The following is a 24,980-nucleotide window of genomic DNA, read 5'->3' as shown; positions in this document are numbered from 1 at the left end:
CCTTTTTGATTTGATCCTACCTGAGCCTTTCCAATTTGTATTGTTTTAAAATACTTCTCACTTCGCTGTGCAAATACTGGACCTGATTTTACAATTGTAGGTAGCAACGGTAAAGCTATATTATTACATCGGGAAGATGACAGACACTTCATAAGTATCATTGGTTACTTGGTCTGCCGTACAAAATTATTATTGATGGATGTTAAAGATACCCTAGAGCAAGTTAAACCCAGAAGTTGCAGTCAATGATTGTTATGGAAGTATCTGAGAAAACGTTCATTAATCAAAACAAAGTGTAGAGCAGGGAGATTAGACAGAAACTGAGTAAATCAGTTGTTATGGCCACCACTTTGCAGGAAAGTTACAAAACTAGACAGAATAGAGGAGGATGATGATGAAGCTAGGACAGAAGAATTTTATTTATGAAGAAAGAGGAGACAAACTGGAGTTAACTTTCTGTGGTATGCAAAATAAACGTGGCATATAGTGGGAATTTTGATCTTGCATCTCGTAGCAAAAATATTAATATCCAGGAGGCAAAGATTTAAAATAGCTGGTGGAAATACTGAGGAGATGAAGAGCATTTATTCATGAAGAGCACGGTGATGGAGCATGGGCGGAGGGTGGAGAGAGATGTAGTACAAAATAGAGTGTGGATAGGAAATGGGACTAGCTTAAATAGGTGGGGTACCTTGATCAGCACGAATGAGTTGGACTAAAGGCCCTGTTTCCATGCTGTCTGGCTATGACTCTAATTTCCTTTCAAGCTTGAATAATTTAGAAGTCTTGCTACATTTATGATTACATCCTACAAAAGCAATTTTACCAAGTTACACAGTCCAATTGATCTGGCAACAATCACAATGGCAGTTATTGTTCTGGCGGGCGGGTAAGATTTTTGCATTACAGAAGATGAACATCACCTGTAGTGGGCCCACTGTAGAAACACTGTCATGACACCACATATCACAGTCATGACAGAAAGGCTCTTTGTCTCAAAAGCTTTCAGTGGAACAGATGTTATTAGTGGTTACAATCTCTGCTGGGATCTTTCTTCCAATACCCTTACTAAGCATTGGTTGCCACGATACAGTCTCTTTACTGACAAAAATCCAATTTAAAGGGTTGTTTAAGCAGCTTCATCTGTTGAAGACCTTTACCACCACACAAAAAAGTATTCCAGACATAGAGTCAGCCAAATCTTTAGCTACATTCCTCAGCAGAGGCAATGTGCTACATTCAAAAGAGGGAGAAATATTTTGTTTGGTAGAGTGAATTAACATGACAAGATGAGGCCTAGTCACACCATAGTTAACAGTACATATTGCATAGATTAAAGCTATAGTTGTGCTCAGATCTAAGAACAAGATGGTGATATTTTAAAATGTATTCGTTTGTGAGTGTTGGCCTTATAAAAAGTGAGTCTGTGAAATTAATAAAGGTAAAATAGAAGCTGGCTGATGAAGTAAACAGGTATTTTGCATCTTCACTGTAGAGGATACATGTAAAAATCTAGAAATAAAGGTCAAATTGGACTTGGGAGGGAGAAACTCAATTATAATCACCAGGAAAGTGATACTGAGCAAACCATTGGAGCTATGGGCTGATGTCTTTAGGTGCTAAAGGACTTCATCCTTGAATTTTAAAAAGGTGGCTTGCAAGATTGTTGATGTGTTGTTTTCAATTTCCCCAAATTCCCTTGATTCGGGAAATGTTCCATTAGATTGGAAAATAATAAATGCAACTCCTTTATCAAAAGGTGAAAGAAGGTTGAAAACTACAGAATAGCTAGCATTATATACACCATTAAATATTTCATATTTATTGAAAAAAAATAAAAAATCAAATCATACAAAATCAATGTTGGCTTTGTATGGAAGGGAAATTATGTTTTTCCAATTCATAGTTCTACGAAAAAATAAAATATGCACTGTGGATTATTGCAGAATATACTTGTGTGGATTAAATGGATATCAGAAAAGAGTTGGCATGATGTATTTCACTTTTTCTTAGACAAAGGCAAAGTGGTTATAGATTCTAAATTTGCTGATAGTACAAAGATAGGCAGGAAATCATTGCGAGGAGGAAATATGGAGGCTACAAAGGCAATATGGATTGAGTGTATACAGATCTGGGAATGGACTATAATGTGAGAAATGTTAAATTCTGTTTGATAGAAAAATAATTTTAAAAAATCACTTTATCCGAATAGTGAGACTTGCAGAGATTTGTGATGCAATATTTGTGATGATTGTATGACGAGAATATATTGCAAAATGCCAATGTACAAGTGCAGCAAGTAATTCGGAAAGCTACAGAGTTTATTGCTTGGTGAACTACCACAAAGGTTAGTTAGAATATGGGTGATTTGTCATCTGGAGTACTTGGAGGCCTTTATTGGTGGTGTGGGGGGGTAAGGGGGAAACCGTTTTGGCCGCCTCTTCCATGGAGAGGCGACTTTTTCAGGTCGCCTCCCCCGTGGCCTAACAGCAAGGATCGGCGCGGACTTTCCCGGAGACGCGCCCGGAGCTTCAGCGGCGGGCGCAGCGTGGACTCTCGGCGCGGAGCGGGTGAGACCTCGCTGGAGGGGAGCGCTCCGTTACGCTGGCCCGCGGCAGCCGGCAGCCTGAAGCCGCAGTCTGCAGAACTACAGCTGGTGCGGCGTCTACAGCCATCTCTCACGTTGGGGACCCGGGTGGAAGAAGAAGCTTCCACCGCCGGCCCGCGGCCGTCTTCTACCGCGGGCGCGGTATGGACTTAACATCACCCCTGGAGGGGAGCTTCGACCGCCGGCCCTGCAGACTGTGGTGCTTCCGGCTGCGGCACGGCAGGTACTTTAAAACTTTGACCGCCGGCCTGCGGCCTACACCAGCCTGAAGCCGCGGTCTCTGGTTGGGAAGAGCCGATCCTGGACTCACCTTGACTTTGACTTTGTCCCTTACCATCTGGACGCCCGCAGCAATGGCTGTGGAGGGTGGTGGTCCCGACCACGGGGGAAAATGGAGGAGGACTGGCCAAGCTCTGTGCCTTCCACCACAGTGATGAATGCTGTGGTGGATGTTTGTGTAAATGTTTTATTGTGGTTGTGTTCTTTATTACTGTACCGCTGCTGGCAACCCAAATACCACCGACCTTGGTTGTGTGGCAATTAAATTATATCAATCAATCAATTAAGAAAGGATCTGTTGAAAACAATTTGGAGGTTTACTAGATTAATGTGTGGAATAGGCAGATTGTCGCATGATGAATGCTGGGCAGGCTAGACACGTATAGTTTAGAGATACGCCGTGGAAAGAGGCCTTTGAGCCCCCTCAGGCCACGCTGGGGTGGGAGATTGCAACCTTCACGTGGTCCACCCTGTTTCGACGAATGCAATCAACATGGCGTGCACAATCAAATAAGATCAAATAGAACAAGTTGTCCTACAACTTTAGGCTGTGCACGCCATACGCAAGAAGAAGAAGTCCACGCTGACCAACGATCAGCCGTATACTAATTCTATGTTATCCCAGTTATGCATTGTACACACTAGGGGCAATTTACAGAAGCCAATTAACCTATAAATCTGCACGTCTATGGATGTCTAACCAGTTAATCATACGGAATAGTAATTGTTCTTTCCTTTGCATTTTACGCTTCTAAGGATGTAATTTATTTATTAAAAAATTAGTGTGTTTATTCATGCACTTAAATAGTCTTCTTGAATGCATTTATACCCTCAATGGACACATAGGTATGTACCGTTTAGTTTAGTTTAGAGACACAGAGTGCAAACAGGCCCTTCAGCCCACCGAGTCCGCACCGACCAGCGATATCTGCACATTAACACTATCTTACACACACTGGGGACAATTTACAGTTATACCAAGCCAATTAACCTACAAACCTGTACGTCTTGTGGGAAAAAACCGAAGATGTCGGATAAGCCCCATACCGTCACAAGGAGAACGTACAAACTCTGTACAGAAGCACCCGTAGTTGGGATCGAACTCGGGTCTCCAGGGCTGCAAGCACTGTAAGGCAGCATCACAGCATAAAAAGCGAGTTGTACCAGCAGATGGGCAGCATCACAGCGCCACCATGCTGCTCATCTGCTGGTACAACTCGCTTTTAATTATACTAATTCTACTTATATTGTCATTTGTCATCCATCCTCCCAAATTGCAGGTTATACTGGCATCCTACTGAAATCAAACGTTTTTACATAAATAATCAGTGGTAACCAACTTCTTCCCTCCACCAATCAGCATCCAAGTTCGATGTACCTTTTACAGCTTCAGTTTCTATATCAACGAGTGCTGTGCCCACAAAAGCAGTGGCATCCACGTCATAATAAATTTTTCGAATGACACCATCGTAGCGGCTGGTTATTGTAACTGATGCTTTATCACTCTGAACTTCACAGATGCTGTCAAACTGTGATACTATGTCTCCTACCTTTACGTACCTATTAGAAGCATAAAAAAGAAATCAGTACAACATATTGGAACATACAGCTATAAGAAATGTTACAGAGTCTTCATGGTCAAAGCTGCTACAAAGTTAAAATACAGAATTATATTTGGCTGGAAAATAGTCCCAAGTAGAACTACTGATATTCTCAATGAGGGACAACAATTTGTTTCGCCAGTGTTTCACAGGGAATTTCCTTAACTGCAGGCCTGGGATGATTCAAGGCTGTCCAATAAATTACTAGAAAGAAAAATAAAATGAAAAGATAACCTGTGACTAATAATGTGCCTCATGATTCAGTGCTGGGCCCATTGCCGTTTGTTATCTATATCAATGATTTGGATGAGAACGTAGATGGCATGATTAGTAAGTTAGCAGATAACACAAAAGTGGGTGGTATTGTAGATAGTGAAGATGGTTGTCAAAAAATGGCAGCAGGATCTTGATCATTTAGGCAGGTGGGCTGAGGAATTGTTGATGGAATTTAATACAGAAAAAGGTGAGGAGTTACATTTGGGACGTGTAACATGGGCAGGAACTACACATTGAATTGTAGGGTTATGTGGAGTGTTGTAGACCAGAGGGATCTAGAAGTGTAGATATATAGTTCCTTGAAAGTGTAGTCATGGGTAGATAGGGTGGTCAAAAAGGTCTTCACCAGAGAGTATTGAGTATGGTTGGGAGGTCATGTTATAGTTATATAAAATGTTGGTGAGGCCACATTTAGAGTATTGTTTTAGTTACGCGCACCATCTTATAGGAAAGATGTTGAGATGCAGGTAATATACAGATAAATGGGAAAGTAAGTTGTGCGCAGAGACGGTGGACACAATTTGGTTATCGAGCAGGTTTGCAGCAGAGTTGGAGCTCTCTGTCTTTCTATATTTTAAATAATAGCTTGCACATACTATGCCATACTATGTATACAAATAAAGAAATTAGTTAACGTATGCATGCTTCCCTTACAGAGCGAGATATTAAAGAGAGGGGAGGGGAAATGTATTACACATTAATAAATATGGACTATCTTTCACTCTAGAGGAAGCACAAAGCATTTTTTAAATTGTGGTGAACGAAGTAACTCAATATATATTAATAAAGAAATAATGCGGAACAAATTTAATGGAGTCAAAACTAACAAATTCTTGAATCCAAGGACCATTCCTGAGTTTTAAAAAAGTTCTGCAGAAATAATGAATGAGCAGATTTTAGCATTCCAGTCTTCTTCAGATTTGTAATCAAATTTGACATATTGTATTTTGCTATATAACAACTTTGAAGGCTGTGCCATTCATGAAAGGAGGACCCGTCCAGTTACATCAGTGGTAGGAAAATTACCAATGCAAGTGTACTAATAATGTGGTGACATGCACTTATATAATCAAAACATAATTGGGCAGAATTACGTAAAATTTATGAAAAGGATTGTGTGTTTGACATGTGTTTTATTTTGAAGCTGTAGTAAAGGGAACCAGGAAGTAATGTTACAATTTCAAGAGATATTCAATGAGTCAAACACAAAGTTAACTTGGAGGCGGCACTGCAGAGTTGCCTCCTCACAGCGCCAGGGACAATGGGTGCTGTCTGTGTGGAATTTGTATGTTCTCTCTGTGACTGTGAGGATTTCATCGGGGTGATCCTGTTTCCTCCCACATCCCAAAAGCATGCGGACTTGCACGTTAATTGGTCTCTGTAAATTATCCCTAGTGTATAAGGAATAGACGAGAAAGTGGGATAACATAGAACTAGTGTGAACATATAAAATTAGTGCCTATAGGATCGAGGTGACTATGTTATATTGAGGACTGGATCATATACAAAACCAGTTGGAAGAAATGTCTGCTGGAACCAGATAGAACCCAAAGGATCAGTGCTTCATCCTCAATTGTATAAAGCCAAATTAATGATTGAGAGTAATACTTGTTATTGATTACACAATTAGGTGGGAATGCAAGCTGAAGGCTGTCGATCACTTCAAGTGTCATCTCTTCTGATGGCCGTCTCAACATGGAAACAAAAGCTTGAATCAGCAAGGCCAGCCGGTCACTTGGTTTTCCGCTCTTTCGTGTGATGAAGCATAGAAATGTCAAGCTGTCAACCAAGATCATGTGTACAAAGCAGTTATACTCACAAGCCTTTTACACGAACATGAGACTTGGAAGCTTTACAGAACACATAAAATATTTCCACACAAGAATGCTGCGGTCACTCATATGCAGCACGTGGTAGAACAGGGTGAGAAGCTTGAAGTTCTGGGCAAGGCTGTCCTGGTTAACATTGCGGCCATGATCCTAACGGTGCAGTTGCACTGGAAAGGCCCCCTGACAAGCTTTGTCCTGCCTCTCCCCTTTTCCAGCTTTCTTCTCTCTACCTACAATCAGTCTGAAGAAAGGTCTCGACCCAAAACGTTGTCTCATCCATGCTCTCCAGAGATGCTCTCTGACCTGCTGAGTTACTCTAGCACTGTGTCCTTTTGTGTCTTAACCAGCATCTGCAGCTCTTTGTTTGCACCACGTAATTGTTTGCACAGCTCCCATATGCCATGCCAGCTTCTTTACAGAGTTCTTGCACATGCTCACTGGAACCAAGAACATCTAAGAATGTAATACAAGGATGATAGCAGTTGGGAAAATCCCACTTCAAAAAATATAATGGTGGATGTTGAAATATAAAAGAAAATGCTGGAAAGAGATGGGTAATTATTTTTTAAACGCGGATGCCTGGATGCCAAGGATGGAGGCGGATTGTATAGACACATGGATATGCAGGGAACGGGGGGATATGGATCACATGCAGGCAGAGTAGATTAGTTTAACTTGGCATCATGTTCAGCATGGACACTGTGGGCTGAAGGGCCTGTTGCTGTTCTGTACTGTTCTATATTTCATATGTTCTATGAAATACTCAGCACATCAGGCAAATTCTGGAGAAAAAAAAATACAGCTTCTCTGAGTTTCTGCCAAGTGTGTCCAGCGTAATAAAAAAAAAAATCTGATAATAATAGTGGAGAATGAAGCTTGAATTGGGCTCAGCTATGTTCACTATCTATACGAACAAATAAAAACACAAATCATTTGATGGAGACAAGAACATTTAAAAAAAAGTACATTTGGCTTCTTGCACCTATTCCACCAATTAATAAAATCATACGCTAGTTAACATTTGAATTCAATGTCACTTTTCTGCATTAACCTGGCAACTTAATTTACTTGTTAAAAAAACGTTTGATCTTGATCGTACTTGGCATTGCACCTCCACAGAATTCCAAAGATTCACTCTGTCTATTTGAAGTCAGTTACTTTCATTTTCAATGTATTTTCATCCTCTTATTTTGAGACTATGGTCCCCGATTCTAGACACGTACACGTCAATTGGTGGAATATGATCCCTAAATTTAGCCTGTCAGACCTCATAATTTGGCAAATGTCAAAATGTTTACCCAAATAATACCCAAAGGCATTAAACAATCGTTCTACAGTGCCCTCCATAATGTTTGGGACAAAGACCCATCATGTAGAAAGATGTAGAAGAGAAATGGTGGACATTTAAAGGGGAAATTTTAAGAGTACAGAATCTTTATGTTCCTGTTCGGTTGAAAGGAAACAGTAAAAATTGGAAAGAGCCCTGGTTTTCAAGGGAAATTGGACATCTTGTTCGGAAAAAGAGGGAGATCTACAATAATTATAGGCAGCATGAAGTAAATGAGGTGCTTGTGGAGTATAAGGAATGTAAAAAGAATCTTAAGAAATAAATTAGAAAAGCTAAAAGAAGATATGAGGTTGCTTTGGCAAGTAAGGTGAAAGTAAATCCAAAGGGTTTCTACAGCTATATTAATAGCAAAATGATAACGAGGGATAAAATTAGTCCATTGGAGAAACAGAGTGGGCAGCTATCTGCAGAGCCAAAAGAGATGGGGGAGATATTGAACAATTTCTTTTCTTCGGTATTCACCAAGGAGAAGGATATTGAATTATGTGAGGTAAGGGAAACGAGTAGAGTAGTTATGGATACTATGAGTTTCAAAGTAAAAGAAGTACTGACACTTTTGAAAAATATAAAAGTGGATAAGTCTCCAGGTCCTGACAGGATATTCCCTAGGACATTGAGGGAAGTTAGTGTAGAAATAGCCGGGGCTATGGCAGAAATATTTCAAATGTCATTAGAAACGGGAATAGTCCCCGAGGATTGACGTACTGCGCATGTTGTTCCATTGTTTAAAAAGGGTTCGAAGAGTAAACCTAGCAATTATAGACCTGTTAGTTTGACTTCAGTGGTGGGCAAATTAATGGAAAAGATACTTAGAGATAATATATATAAGCATCTGGATAAACAGGGTCTGATTAGGAACAGTCAACATGGATTTGTGCCTGGAAGGTCATGTTTGACTAATCTTCTTGAATTTTTTGAAGAGGTTACTAGGGAAATTGACGAGGGTAAAGCAGTGGATGTTGTCTATATGGACTTTAGTAAGGCCTTTGACAAGTTTCCTCATGGAAGGTTGGTTAAGAAGGTTAAACTGTTGGGTATAAATGCAGGAATAGCAAGATGGATTCAGCAGTGGCTGAATGGGAGAAGCCAGAGGGTAATGGTGGATGGCTGTTTGTCGGGTTGGAGGCAGGTGACTAGTGGGGTGCCTCAGGGATCTGTGTTGGGTCCTTTGTTGTTTGTCATGTACATCAATGATCTGGATGAAGGGGTGGTAAATTGGATTAGTAAGTATGCAGATGATACCAAGATAGGGGGTGTTGTGGATAATGAAGAGGATTTCCAAAGTCTACAGAGTGATTTAGGCCATTTGGAAGAATGGGCTGAAAGATGGCGGAGTTTAATGCTGATAAATGTGAGGTGTTACACCTTGGCAGGACAAATCAAAATAGGACGTACATGATAAATGGAAGAGAATTGAAGAATACAGTTGAACAGAGGGATCTGGGAATAACCGTGCATAGTTCCTTGAAGGTGGAATCTCATATAGATAGGGTGGTAAAGAAAGCTTTTGGTATGCTAGCCTTTATAAATCAGAGCATTGAGTATGGAAGCTGGGATGTAATGTTAAAATTGTACAAGGCATTGGTGAGACCAAATCTGGAGTATGGTGTACAATTTTGGACGCCCAATTATAGGAAGGATGTCAACAAAATAGAGAGAGTACAGAGGAGATTTACTAGAATGTTGCCTGGGTTTCAACAACTAAGTTACAGAGATAGGTTGAATAAGTTGGGTCTTTATTCTCTGGAGCGCAGAAGGCTAAGGGGGGACTTGATAGAGGTCTTTAAAATGATGAGAGGGATAGACAGAGTTGATGTGATCAAGCTTTTCCCTTTGAGAATAGGGAAGATTCAAACAAGAGGACATGACTTCAGAATTAAGGGACAGAAGTTTAGGGGTAACATGAGGGGGAACTTCTTTACTCAGAGAGTGGTAGCGGTGTGGAATGAGCTTCCAGTGGAAGTGGTGGCGGCAGGTTCGTTGGTATCATTTAAAAATAAATTGGATAGGCATATGGATGAGAAGGGAATGGAGGGTTATGGTATGAGTGCAGGCAGGTGGGACTAAGGGAAAAAAGTTGTTCGGCACGGACTTGTAGGGCCGAGATGGCCTGTTTCCGTGCTGTAATTGTTATATGGTTATATGGTTATTTATTCATTTGCCTTTGTACTCCACAATTTGAGATTTGTAATAGAAAAAATCATATGTGGTTAAAGTGTCAGATTTTAATAAAGGCCATTTTTATACATTTTGGTTTCACCATGTCGAAATTACAGCAGCGTTTATCCATAGTCCCCCCATTTCAAGGCACCATAGTGTTTGGGACACAGCAATGTCATGTAAATAAAATAAGTCAAGTTTAGTATTTTGTTGCATATCATTTGCATGTAATGACTGCTTGAAGTCTGCGATTCATGGACATCACCAGTTGCTGGGTGTCTTCTCTGGTGATGCTCTATATTGCAGCCATCTTTAGCTTATGCTTGTTTTGGGGGCTAGTCCCCTTCAATTTCTCTTCAGCATATAAAAGGCATGCTCAACTGGGTTCAGATCGGGCGATTGATTTGGCCACTCTCTTGAGTATTTTTTAGCTTTAAAAAAATTCCTTTCTTACTTTAGCAGTATGTTTGGGATCATTGTCTTGCTGTAGAATGAACCGCTGGCCAATGAGTTTTGAGGCATTTGTTTGACTGGAGGAGAGACTATGCGCTGAGAGCTCTCTTATACCTGCATTAAGGAGGCATTTAAACACACCTGAGCAAATACAAATGCCTGTGAAGCTGTGTCCCAAACATTATGGTGCCCTGAAATGGGGGGACTACGTATAAACACAGCTGTAATTTCTACATGGTGAAATCAAAATGTATAAAAAATACCCTTTAATAAAATCTGACGATGTGCACTTTAACCACATGTGATTTTTTATATTATAAATCTCAAATTGTGGAGTACAGAGGCAAATAAATAAATGATGGGTCTTCGTCCCAAACATTATGGAGGGCACTGTGATACTATAATTAAGATTGACCAAACTATTTTAGCAGTTCAAAGCACAAAGTCTGGAGTAACTCAGGGAGTCAGGCAGCATCTCTGGAGAACATGGAGAGGCAATGTTTTGGGTCGGGACCCTTCCTCAGACACACCTTTCCATGTTCTCCAGAGATGCTGCCTGACCCGATGAGTTATTCCAGCATTTTGTGTCTTTTTTTGTAAACCAGCATCCAGTTCTTTGTTTCTAAATACTAGCCGTTGTTGGGTTGCAGCCCCATCTAGCGACTGATTAGCAACTCCAAACCAATATCTTTCAAGTGATTAAGTTCTTGATGTTATACTTTTTATTACTCTATTTGAAGATTTTTATTTCATTTAGCTTTTTGAAGCTGCAGTCTCCATGCAATACTCAATTAGATTCCTAGTAGTTGTAATCTGGATCAAATAAAAAGGAACTGCAGGTGCTGGATTATATCAAAGATAGACACAAAATGCCATAGTAACTCAGCTGGTCAGGCAGCATCTGCTGAAAATGGATAGGTGACGTTTCAGCTCGGGACCCTTCTTCAGGCTGATTGCAGGGGGAGCGAGTAAAAAAAATGAAAGAGAGGGCAAGTCAAATCACAGGCAACAGATGACTCAGGCAAGGGTGTTCCCCGATAGGCAGATTGCTGGATCGAAACAGGTATGAGCACAAAGGAAATACATAGTTGCAAACTGTAAAGCTTGTTGTTGGATTTTTTGGTGGGGTGGGCTGGGCTGAAAGGGAAAGGGAGGTGTATGTAGAAGTTACCTACTATTGGACAATTCAATGTTCATGATACAATACCATTGGGTGGTAAGCTACTTAAGCAACATATTGTTACTGTTGCTGTTCCTCCAGTTTGCATGTGATTTCACTCAAAATGGTTAGCAACCGAGAGATCCAGTAGTATTCCGGTACAGCTTGGAAGTATTCAGCATGATATACAGGCCACATTGGGAACGCCGAATGTAGATGATGAGGTTAGAGGAGGTGCTTGTAAACCTCTGTTTCACATAGAAAGACTGCTGGAGTTCCTGGATGGAGTCGGGGGGAGGAGGGAGGGAGGGAGGAGGCACAAAGACTGGTGTTACATCTCCTGCGGTGGCAGGAGAAAATATCTGGGGGGGGGGGTGGTATGGTGAGAAGGGATGAGTAAACCACAAACTTGCAGAGGGAGCAGTCTCTGCAGAAGGCAGAAAGATGAGAAGATGTGACTAGTGGTGGGATCACGTTGGAGGTGACGGAAATGCCGGTGGATGATGTGTCGGATGTGGAGGCTGGTGGGGTGAAAGGTGAGGACCAGGAGTACTCTATCCTTGGTGTGTCTGGAGGGAAGAGGGAGCGAGAGCAGATGAACAGGACACAGAAAAGATGTGGGCGAGGAATCCATCTATGACAGCCAGGGGGAAAACACGTTAAAAAAAAGAGAACATCTAGGATGTCCTCTGATGAAAAGCCTCACCTTGGGAGTAGATGCAGCGGAACCGGAGGAATTGAGAATAGGAGAATAGCATCTTTACAAGAGGTAGGGTGGGAGAAAGTGTAGTCAGATAACCATGGGAGTCGGTATATTTGTAGTAGACATCAGTCAATAGTCTGCCCCCTGTGATGGAGACAGAGAAATCAAGAAAAGGGAGGGAGGTGTCGGAGACCTTTGTCTCTGTCGGCAGGTTTAATGACAATGTCCAGAGTGTTGTGAAATAAACAGAAGACTGTGTGTTCAGAGGGGCGAGAGTGGAGTGGGTAAGGATCGTAGAGAAGTCAAGACGGGTGTTGTCTCTCTGGCAGTTAGAAATAGGCCCAGAGAGTGTAGAAGGCTGGCAGCGGAAGTCCAAGAGGAAGAGGAATGTTGAAGATGGGAGTCTTCACTGGACGGTGAAGATTCCTTCCCATAGAAAAAGGCCCGGTGGCAACAAAGAAAAGCTCTACATCATGACAGCCCAGAACTTATTGAGGTGGGGGCGTAGGGGTACAGGGTAAGGCCCCTGGTGATAACTGACCATTCTGTATTAGAAAGAGGGATGGTAAAAATACGACAGGGATAAGGGCTGGGGACGGAGGGATGGAAGGAGGCTTGGGTGAGGAGTGATGGAATGATGGGGGTTCATGAAGGAGGGAGGTGCTTTAGTAGTGTATGGGTTGGGGTATTAGAGGTATCATGGTTTAAAGGGAAGGGCAGCAGGATCCAGCAGTACCATTATAGAGGCTCCCTGTTGGAAGGGGGGAGCAGTCGGAGCCAGGCGAGTCAGTAACCATGTGGTGTTGTTGGAACCAGCAGCGTGGACACTCCTGACCTAGAGCTGGGCCTTGAACTCAGGTGATTAAACGTCTCCAGCCTGCTGGTGGGCGGGGGAGAAACAAGGATGGGCGGAGTGAGTGACTCTGGCCCGTGGGAAGACAGAGTGCAGACAAGGCCAGTGGTGAAGTCAGCTTCAGTCGCCCCGACCTGGAAGTGGCCAGGGAGGTGGTGAGGGTTGGCGGTGGTGGCAGCTTCAGTGGCACCGGTCTGGGAGCAGTCGGGGAGGTGGTGAAGGTTGGAGAGGCAGTGTTCCTCCTCCTGGCGGCAATGCCGCTGTAGGTTTCGGCCCCATGGTGATCCAGCGTGTGATGCGATCTAGTGGTGAATCCTTGGGCCTGCGGGTGGTCGTGAGAGCGACTGTCGAAGAAAGCGACTGTCAGCGGAGAGACTGGTCTGGTAGGAAAGCTCGTAATCCTTACTAGAGACCAGGTAAGCAAGGAAGCATCTAATGAAGATGTGGATCTGGCGGAGAATTAAGTAAAATTGAGGTCCATGGCAGGTGTGAGTGAGTGAGGTCCGGAGCTGGGGGAGAGTCAGAAAGGGGGCCTGCTGGTGCCGGCGCATGGCGGCCAGTGTGGAACGCAGGGTGCAGAAGGAGAACTCTTGTGAGAAGAGGTGCATTGATTGTTAGTACCTGAAATCCGGGTTGGGTCCAAATTGGGAGGTCTGGAACCAGAGTTGGAAGCCATAAGGCGGAAGATGGCAGTGCAGGCAAGTGTTGAGGCTGTGGTAGTGAGTCCGGATTAAAACATGGTTGTATAACTGAAGAACTACTGAATTACGGAGGGGGGGGGAGGCTGTGGGAGAGGGTCTCAAAGAACTCCCTTTGGAGAGATGAGAACTTCTTCAAAGTAAGCATTTTCCCTGAAGAGACTTTGCAGTGCAGCTGTCAAAATGTAATAACAAGGAACCACAGATGCTGGTTTATACCAAAGATAGACATAAAATGCTGGAGTAACTCAGTGGGTTAGGCAGCTAGTAAAAGGCAGTTAGGCAGGCTGGAATAAATGGATAGGTGATGTTTCAAGCCGTAACCCTTCTTCGGATTGATTGGAGGGGGGAGAGTGGATTTAAAAAAAAAACTGGGAGAGAGGGCCGGACAAATCATGGCTGGTAAAAGATTACCTCAGGCGGTGTGTTTTCCTGATAGGCAGGTTGTTGATAGAAGAAGGTGTGAGCCCAAAAGAAATACACAGTTACCAACTATAAAGCTTATCATAGGATTTTTGGTGGAAGGGGGGGGGGGGGGGGGTGGGTTGAAGAAACAAGTGAAAGATTAGCCAGGGTCCAAGTGGAGGGTGATAGGAGGTGTTGTAGAAGTTACCCAAAGTTACTCGAAGTAAACTGGATCTGTCTGACTTCCAGACAAGTTGAAGGACAACAACCATAAAGCAGTTGATCAACTTTGAAAACAGTAAGACGACCTGAGGAAATCAACAATTGGTATACAAGAACAGAAAAAATGAGTTAAACCTCGCAAGATTACAGAATAATAAGAGTCTGACGAAGGGTCCTGACACAAAATATCGCCAGAGATGCTGCCTGACACGCTGAGCTCCAGCACTTTGTGTCTGTTTTTGTAAACCAACATCTGCTGTTCCTTGTATCTTCTAAAAGTGTTTGATGTTACTTTCAAAAAAATTAGTTGGAATGTAATGAGGAGGAGCAAGCAGAATCCATAATTGTCAAAAATATATTTATATCCTGTCCAAGTGTCAAAGTTTTACATACATCAGTGACTTCACTTCAGTACTGCAAGCTACTTGGTTTGTTATGCAGTATTGCAGGTTTGAAGAGTCACATCAGGAATTTACATGCAATTTTGACTGATATTAATGGATCACTGAACCTCAGAGATAATAGCTATTGGGATGAATATTATACCAAGATGTCAATAATTGGTATTTTTGGAGAACGGAAACAAATTATTCTGATATTTGATCCAACATTCTTCAACCAAAATCTTTGTAGTGGCTGCTTTTCAACTGTGCCTCCATGATTGTGTAATGCTTTGGTCCATTCATCTTGAGGCATGAAAGAGGCTAAATAAATGCATCTGTCTTTCTTTAACACAAGGTGCCATTCACCATAATACTATATGAAAGATTTTATCGCATGCCACCTTGTTTGTCCAGTAAAAGAATTCACTGGTTATGACTCACAACATTTAACGAGACATAATTTAAATTCACAATACAATTTGAACAAAAATTATTTCACCAGATCACATGATCCTGGACTATATTACATTAGCTCTTAGCACTTGTATCAGACAAAATACAATTCAAATGAAGAGATACATTCTTATATTGTAAAATTGTATATTGTCAGAAATAAACCAATAAATCAGTTTTATGAACAAAACATTTTTTTTACTGGTCACAGTAATTCTGCAATACAAATTTTTCCTAAATCATAATTTGGAATCAACTCACCATTCTTTCACATTAACTTCTGTGATTCCTTCTCCAATATCAGAAAGTTTAAACTGGACAACCTGGCCATTAACAGCTAAAGAAATGAAATACAAATGTCAGCTAGCAGTTGACCCAAGTAATCTGACTGAAGTATGAGTTAACAAGAAACTAGTGAACATCTCAGTTACCAGCAGAGGTTCTTAAAGTTCTCAACGGTATGCTGAGTCGAATAGATGACTTGTTAAATACAAGGTATTCTGGCTTCATAAAATGGCCATTACTACAACACCTATAATGGTGCACACATACCTGGCAAAGACAGAGACAAAAAACAGATGTAACAATATGACTTCAGTGGCAGTTTTGCAATTATAAGACTTGGGAAAGGGGGAAAAGAGACATTTTACATTTGCAATTCACTTCTGTTGCTGAGTGATAAAAAATAAAAATGTTATTGGGAGAAACAACTATTAATTGAGTAGCAGTGACTCCATTCATTAGCACTGCCAAAATAGCATCAGCCATGTTTTAACTACAAGATCAACATTTGACTCCAACTGCTGGCCAGCAATCAAAGTTGGAAGGACACATTTCTATTCGTATGATGGATGGATATGCTATATTTGTAAACTTTGCTATCAATAACCTAACCAATCACTGCACATCACAAGTTTTGGTAAATTGTTCTTACAATATATTTTATTAAAGGTTAATGTCTTAAAAGTAGAAAACAGCCAGAAATTATAATCATTCCCCTCTTGTATTATGCAATGTAATACAGCATACATAATAAAAACATTGAAATAATTTTAAATATTCTGCATTCTCCGTTGCCTTAGGTGGTGCCTTTATCCAGTTTGTGTAAACAATTTATTTTGCTGAAAGTGAAACCTACAGTATATAGAACATAATTTTCAAGGTGTATTAATTGTGTCATGTATAATTTAATTGTTCCTTTGCTTCACCTCATTAGACTACTCTTTATTTTCAATATCATCATTCAAATGCCACACAGAATCAAGCCCACCCCTCCCAATCCAATCATGAATATCTGTTCCACAGTGACTCCATTATCCACACTGATCTGTGTCCTCCTTGTCCTTCTTCTTGGTGAATACAAGTGCAAGGTACTCATATAGTACCCCTGACTCAAAGCACAAATTCCCTCCTCTATAGTTGAAGGGTCCCACATCCTGGTTATCCTCATTTTTAATATACGTATAAAAAGCCATGGGCTTTTCTTCATCTGACTTGACAAACACGTTTCATGGTCCATTGTAGCCTTTCTGATCACCGCTTGAGTTCTTTCCTACTTGCTTTATCTGCCTCAATGGCCCTCAATAATCCCATTGGAATGTCTGATTTGATCTTCATAAATGTTACCTCCGTTTCCTTTATCTTCCAGCATATTTTCAACCTCTTTGGTTATCCAAGGTTCTCTTACCTTGCCATCCTTATCCCTCCTCCTTACTGGTACATGCCAGTCCTGAATTTTGATCAACTGGCCTTTAAACAACTTCCACATGTCAGATGCAGTCTTATTCAATAACAACTGTTCTTGATTTGCTTTGAGAAGCTCCTGCCTAATAATGTTGCAATCCACCTTACTCCAATTTGGTACCTTCTTCCAAGATCCAGATTTATTCCTGTTCAAAATAATCTTAAAACCTAAGGAGTTGTGATCACTATCCCCAAAATTGAATGCAACATCTCCAAGTTTGCGGATGACACGAAGCTGGGGGGCAGTGTTAGCTGTGAGGAGGATGCTAGGAGGCTGCAAGGTGACTTTGATAGGTTGGGTGAGTGGGTAAATGCATGGCAGATGCAGTATAATGTGGATAAATGTGAGGTTATCCACTGGTGGCAAAAACAGGAAAGTAGACTATTATCTGAATGGTGGCCGATTAGGAAAAGGGGAGATGTAACGAGACCTGGGTGTCATGGTACACCAGTCATTGAAAGTAGGAATGCAGGTACAGCAGGCAGTGAAGAAAGCAAATGGTATGTTAGCATTCATAGCAAAAGGATTTGAGTATAAGAGCAGGGAGGTTCTACTGCAGTTGTACAGGGTCTTGGTGAGACCACACCTGGAGTATTGCGTACAGTTTTGGTCTCCTAATCTGAGGAAAGACATTCTTGCCATAGAGGGAGTACAGCGAAGGTTCACCAGACTGATTCCTGGGATGGCAGGACTTTCATATGAAGAAAGATTGGATAGACTCGGCTTGTACACGCTAGAATTTAGAAGATTGAGGGGGGATCTTATAGAAACTTACAAAATTCTTAAGGGGTTGGACAGGCTAGATGCAGGAAGATTATTCCCGATGTTGGGGAAGTCCAGAACTAGGGGTCACAGTTTAAGGATAAGAGGGAAGTCTTTTAGGACCGAGATGAGAAAATCATTTTTTACACAGAGAGTGGTGAATCTGTGGAATTCTCTGCCACAGAAGGTAGTTGAGGCCAGTTCATTGGCTATATTTAAGAGGGAGTTAGATGTTGCCCGTGTGGCTAAAGGGATCAGGGGGTATGGAGAGAAGGCAGGGATGGGATACTGAGTTGGATGATCAGCCATGATCATATCGAATGGCGGTGCAGGTTCGAAGGGCCGAATGGCCTACTCCTGCACCTATTTTCTATGTTTCTATGTTTCTAAATGCTCATCCACTGAAACACCAGACAACAGGCCAAACTTGTTTTCCAATATCACGTCTCGTATAAACCTTCCTCAAGTTGGGCTATACACATACTATTTCAGGAAACCCTCTTGGATACACCTAATGAATTTTGCCCCGTCCAAGCTTTTTGCACGATGTAAGTCCCAGTCAATATTGGGAAAGTTAAAGTCACCCAATATGACAACCCTGTTGCTTTTGCATCTTTCTGTAATCCGTCTACATATCCTATCCTCCATCTCCCGTTGGCTATTGGGAGGTGTATAGTATAATCTCATTGGAATGTTTGCACTTTTTTTATTTTTGAACTTGTATCACCTTAGCAGATGGACTCTCCAGTATGTCCTCCGAGTGCCACTGTGACATTCTCCCTGATTAGTAAAGCAACTCCACCACCTCTTATCTCCATCTCCATCACATCTGAAACACCAAAAAGCTGGATCATTGAGCTGCCAGTCCTGTCCCTCTCGCAACAAAGTCTCCATAATGACCATGTTTATAGTTCCATACACTGATCCAGGCTTTTAAGTTAATCCGTTTTACCTACGATTCTCCTTGAGTCGATGTAAACACACTTCAGGCCATCAGTTTCACGGTGTTCAATAATCTTTCTCTGCCTGTCCTTTCTTTCTGACTTACTCTTGCTTCCCAGCAGTCTTTCCCATCAGTCCTTCCACCTGCCAATCTTGTTCAAACGATTCCACGGAGCAACATTAATACCCCTCCAGTTCAAGTGCAACCAGTCCCTCTTATATAGGTTACCTGTGCCCTCGGAAGAGATGCCACTGGTCTAAAAATCTGAATCCCAGTTCCTCAGCCCCATATTCATCTGTCCCATTCTCCCATTCCTATCCTCACTAGTATGTGGCACCAGGTGTAATCTGGAAATTACTACCCAAAAGGTCCTGCTTTTTCACGCTTTGCCTAACTCCCTATATTCACGCCACAGAACCTCATTCCTTTTTTTACCAAGTCAAGTCAAGTCAACTTTATCTGTCACATACACATACAAGATGTACAGTGAAATGAAAGTGGCAATGCCTGCGGGATTGTGCAAAACAACAGAACAGAATCAGTATTTACATTTTTAAAAGACACAACAGTAATTACGCCCTGGTGAGATCAGAGTTTACAGTCCTGATGGCCCGTGGGAAGAAACTACGTCTCATCCTCTCTGTTTTCGCAGCATGACAGCGGAGGCGCTTGCCTGACTGTCGCAGCTGGAACAGTCCGTTGCTGGGGTGGTAGGGGTCTTTCATGATCTTGTTGGCTCTGGATCTGCATCCCCTAATGTATAGGTCCAGCGGGGGGGGGCGGGGGGGGGGGGGAGTGTAGTTCCCATGGTACGTTCGGCCGAACACTCTACTCTCTGCAGTACTCTCTCTACTCTGAGAGTACTGGTCAGAGCTGTTGCTGAACCAGATCGAGATGTTTCCGGTCAGGATACTTTCTACTGCACCAGAGTAGAAGGATTGAAGGATCCTCAGAGAGACTCTGAATTTCCTAAAGGCGCTGCCTTGCCTTTCTCACCAGTGCGGCAGTGTGTGTTGTCCATGTCAGTTCCTCTGTGTTGTGGACTCCCAGGTATTTAAAGCTGTTCACCCTATCCACAGTAGTCCCATTTATCCCCAGTGGCGTGTACGTCCTCAGTTGTTGTGCCCTTCTAAAGTCCACAATCAGCTCATTAGTTTTAGTGACATTCAAGAGGAGGCTGTTGTTCTGACACCAGAGTGCCAGGTCAGCCACCTCCTCCAGGTAGGCCATCGCATCGTTATGGAGATCAGTCCCACCACCACAGTGTCATCAGCAAACTTGATGATGAAGTTGGAGCTGAATCTGGCCACACAGTCATGTGTGTACAAGTAGTACAGTCGGGGGCTAAGGACACAACCCTGGGGGGATCCTGAGTTCAGGGTGAGGGGGTTGGAGGTAAGTCTACCCATCTTGACCACCTGGGGCCTGGCGGTGAGAAAGTCCAGGACCCAGGCACACAGTTCAGTCCCAGTTCCAGCAGCTTCTCAGCAAGTCTGGTGGTGACTATGGTGTTGAAAGCTGAACTGAAATCAATGAACAGCATCCTCACATAGCCCCCCTTCTGGCTGTCAAGGTGAGAGAGAGAGTAGTGTGCAAAACCTGGGAGACCGCATCATCCGTGGATCTGTTTTGACGGTATGTGAACTGCAACGGGTCCACGGTGCGAGGGAGGAAGACGCAGATGTATCAGCCTCTCGAAGCATTTCATGACCACCGAGGTGAGGGCCACCGGTCGGTAGTTATTCAAGCAGGCTGGAGAGGCATTCTTACGCACTGGTACAATGGTGAATCTCTTGAAGCAGGCAGGGACCACAGACTTGGCCAGGGCGAGGTTGAATATTGTGGTGAAAACTGGAGCTAGCTGATTAGCACAAGACTTTAGTACTCGCCCAGATATACCATCTGGGCCTACAGCTTTCCTCGTGTTCACACACGTCAGAGCCTCCTCAGGTCGTGTTCGGACACTGAGTATGTGTGCACATCCCCAGCGGTGGAACTCCCTCCAGCCTCGCTAGCCAGCGCGCTGACAACGATGTTGTTAGCCAGAGAGCTACGGGTGTTGTTGCCCGCCTCAAATCATGCGTAAAAAGAGTTCAGGTCCATTCGAAGCAAAGCGAATGGACCTGTCCACCCAGAGTTTCTGGTTAGGAAAGATGCTAATCCTTACCATGGGGACGATGTTGTCGGCTATTGTTGCAATGAAGTCAGTGACGGCTTCCGCAAACTCACTGACGGCTCTAGGAACATATTCCAGTCAACATCACTCAGTGCATCCTGTCGCATGGCCTCTGAATGGTCAGGCCCTCGTCACTGCCGCTTCCATTACTATCCGTTGTTTATACTCCGGCAGCAGGAAAATGGCAGTGTGGTCCGATTTTCCAAAAGGAGGGAGTAAAACAGCCTTGTATCCTTTCCTGAATGGTGTGTAACAGTGGTCCAACGTTCTTTGCCCCCTGGTGACACACATGATGTGTTGGCAGAAGTTAGGTTTGCCTTATTAAAATCCCCAGTCACCACCATAGCCGCATCAGGATTCTTGTTCTGATATCGACATAACACATCTTGTAGGACCGATAGTGGCGCGTCGGTGTCTGCATGCGGTGGTATGTATCAAGGTCATTTGCGCCAACGTGCACATCGACATGGCCCTCTCCCCCTTGAGAATGTTTTGGAACTACTCAAGATATCCTGGACACTGGCACCAGGGAGACAACACATCAATCCAGGGTCTTGTTTATGGCCACAGAATCGCCTGTTTTTCCCCTCACACTAACAAGTCTCCGATGACAATTGCTCAAACTGACTTCAACTTCCCCATTGTGCCTCAGAGCCAGGCCCAGGCCAACGCCTTGTGCAACTGTAACAATGTTTCAACCTATACTGAATACCCTGACCGATGAAGGCCAATGAATGAAAACCCTTCTTTACCCCCCCTATCTGCCTGTGATGCCATTTTAAGGGAACTATGAACTAACTCCAAGATCTCTCTGCTCTGCATCACCCTATCATTCAATGTGGAGGCCCTGCCTTGCATTGACTTTGCAAAATGGAAATATCTGCACATTTCTGCATTAAACTTAATTCGCGATTCTTCAGCCCACTTGATCGGGATCCTGCTGTAATAAAGATAACCATCTTCACTGTCTATGATAACACCTACTTTAGTGTTATTTGCAAACTTGCTAATTGTACATTTTCATAAAATTTGTTGATATAAACCACAAATAGCAATGAGTCCAGCATCGATCTCTCTGACGCACTATTAGTCAAGGGTCTCTAGTTTGAAAAGCTGCCTTCCATCACCATCCTCTGCTTCCTTCAATGAAACCAATTCTGCATCCAGTTAACTCTCCTAGGATCTCATGTAATCTAACTTTCCACAGCAGCCTACCATGAGGATCTTTATCAAAGACCTACTTGTAGATGTTATTTGCCTACATAATACTATCTCTAGAAGCTAAATCAACGAAGATTTTTCTAAAGTATATGCAAGAATAAAGGGAAATATGTCAAATTTAAGATACTCCTTCAGTACCTTTTAAGATACTAAAAGACCAAGCAAATTAAGGAGGTGTGTAGCTTTAGACATCATCTTGCAGTATCTACAAAGTCTGTTTGTACTCAAAGAATTGTGACAGTATGGCACTCTTGGTTTTGCATTTGAAGTTGTCAGTTACTTGCCAAGAGACTTGCAAGCTCTTAACATCATGTCACCTCCACATAAATATTGATAATTCAAATGGTGGAAATGAACATTTCATTCTCCTTCTCCAATACAAGATCGTAAGACACCAGAATTGTGGTCTTAGTTTTTAAATGATCTGAATTAAATGCTTTGATAATTTACTAATATTTGCACAACATAAATTAGAAATGATATTTATCACCAGACCTCAAATTGTGACCCCAAATCAGGTGACCTTCAATGTTATTCAACTGTTCAGTGTTCCACTGTGCAATCACACATGCTGTAGTGCAAACATTGAAATGAAGTTAGTTAATGTAGGAGTAAGGGGTGACTGCTGTATTTGTTATTTGCAGCTTCTTGAATATCATATAATTTTGCAAAGGTTAATCTAATCAATGATCAAACTGAGTTATAAAATAAATGCAAAGCAAAGTTGCTTAATTGGTCAATTTAATGTGCCCTTTCAGCCAAATGTTGCCATATCCATCTCAGTAAAAACGCCATGTTCAAACATTCTCAGGTGGCTTTAATGACCGCCTATGATCACAAGTTCACGCAACTTTACAATTTTTCTTCATGTATCTATTATTTTGACCTTTTAACCTAGTACTCCTTCTAACAATTATATCAGCTCGCACTTACTCAAACACATTCTCATCCCCATATTCATTAGTTCTTCACTTTATCACAATCATAACATAGAGACCAAAGTTAAAAAGTATTTTTTTCACCTGCATCATATAACGAAATGCAATGAACCAAAGGACAAAAGGACAAAACATTTACCGACAAAATCTTAACACTGTACAGTTCAGTTTTAAGTGGATGGGTAATGTTGAGGCAGTCATTTGCATAGCATAATTGTAATTAAAAAACTAGACTTTTACAGATTTTGAGTTCGCTCCGATCAGAGACCTTGATCGATTTGGATTTGATTCTTAATTTATGTACAAATGGAAACAACTATTGTGCAGTGACAGCTCAGCTCCACACCCGGATGCCATCAATGTACAGTAGAAAGTCGCACAAGGTAAAACTAGACAGACACAAAATGCTGGAGTAACTCAGCAACAGCACAGGCAGCATCTCTGGAGGGAAGGAATTGGTGACGTTTCGGGTCTAGACCCTTCTTCAGATTGTGAATCAGGGGAGAGGGGGACGAGAGATATGGAAGGGCAGGGTGTAAAGGACAGATTAAAGCTAGGTCAAACATGGAATTTGCTCACTGAGGCAACCAAGTTCCCAGTTGGCAGAACCACCGCTCGGAACCGGGAGGAAAGCTCGGCCCAGGACAAGCGCAGCACCAATCCAAGGATCTCACTCTTTCTCTCAAAGTGGCTTCGGCTGTCGATGCACGCCGTGCGGTGCAGTCAGTACCTGTCGGAGCAAGGTCCTCCTGCTGGGAATTCTCAACCCCTCGCCCCGCAGCGCGGCCATGACAGCCCGCACCGTCGCCATTTTACTCGGAACTGACCTCAACGCGCAAAACGGCGCACGCGTCTGAGGGGCTGAGGAGGGCAGTGGTGGAAAGCTCCAGCTCTGCTACAGGAGATAGGGTGGATCACCAGAAGGAGAACAGAGGGGTCACCAGAAGGATATTGGGTGGATCACCAGAAGGAGATGGGGTGGGTCACCAGAAGGAGAACAGAGGGGTCACCAGAAGGAGAACAGAGGGATCACCAGAAGGAAGGTACACAAAATTGCTTGGGAAACTCAGCGGGTGCAGCAGCATCTATGGAGCGAAGGAAATAGGCGACGTTTCGGGCCGAAATCCTTCTTCGGCCCGAAACGTCGCCTATTTCCTTCGCTCCATAGATGCTGCTGCACCCGCTGAGTTTCCCCAGCAATTTTGTGTACCTTCGATATTCCAGCATCTGCAGTTCCCTTTTGAACACGATCACCAGAAGGAGATTGGGTGGATCACCAGAAGGTGTGTCTGTCCCATCTGCAGAATACACTGGACCTCTAAGAGACAGGAGGCTCTCAGTACCTTTCCTCATAAATCTTCTTTTCACTCTTTCCAGCTTAATGGTATATTTCCTGTAGCAGAGTGAGCAAAACTGGACACAATACTGCAAGTATTCTCACTAGCATCTTGTACAAGTTTTGCTTCATCACTGAGTATTACATTTGGATATTTGCCTGTTCAATCTTGTGTTGGAATACATGCAACATGACGTCCATCATTAGCACCATTTATTGCTTCCACCTATTTAAAGCTGCTTTCTTCTGCAATTCAATGATATAGCATTAATTGATATGTTTTGTCTGACTTGGTTCCAACCCTTGAGCACTCACTCCTTCCAAATTTCAACTGGTCCAAAACACTCCTATAATAACTCGTATACTTCTGTAGTTATCAGCTGACTCCATGCTGTTGACTTTCTCACCTTCACTTAGAAACTGATGCATC

At 42.7% G+C, this 24,980-nt stretch overlaps 1 protein-coding gene across 2 annotated transcripts in view; it reads right to left on the bottom strand.

Moving 5' to 3' along the window:
- dbt (dihydrolipoamide branched chain transacylase E2) overlaps nt 1–24,056 on the bottom strand; it is a 41,986-nt gene extending 17,930 nt beyond the window's left edge. The window contains exons 1-5 of one of the 2 annotated variants that reach the window (XM_033027937.1): nt 23,945–24,046; nt 22,772–22,847; nt 15,862–15,982; nt 15,692–15,767; nt 4,266–4,447 (exon numbers count right to left, since the gene is read on the bottom strand). In XM_033027937.1, the coding sequence (XP_032883828.1) occupies nt 4,266–4,447; nt 15,692–15,767; nt 15,862–15,940 (337 nt within the window). In that variant the 5' untranslated portion in view covers nt 15,941–15,982; nt 22,772–22,847; nt 23,945–24,046. Of the gene's footprint in view, nt 1–4,265; nt 4,448–15,691; nt 15,768–15,861; nt 15,983–22,771; nt 22,848–23,944 lie in introns of both variants that reach the window. The other variant, XM_033027936.1, reaches the window with a different exon arrangement.
- Nucleotides 24,057–24,980: the final 924 nt, after the last annotated feature.

Source organism: Amblyraja radiata, chromosome 10, assembly GCF_010909765.2.
Source record: "Amblyraja radiata isolate CabotCenter1 chromosome 10, sAmbRad1.1.pri, whole genome shotgun sequence".
NCBI classification, from domain to species: Eukaryota; Metazoa; Chordata; class Chondrichthyes; order Rajiformes; family Rajidae; genus Amblyraja; species Amblyraja radiata.
Note: the sequence above shows the minus strand (reverse complement) of the source record. Positions and strands in the feature narration are given on the sequence as shown.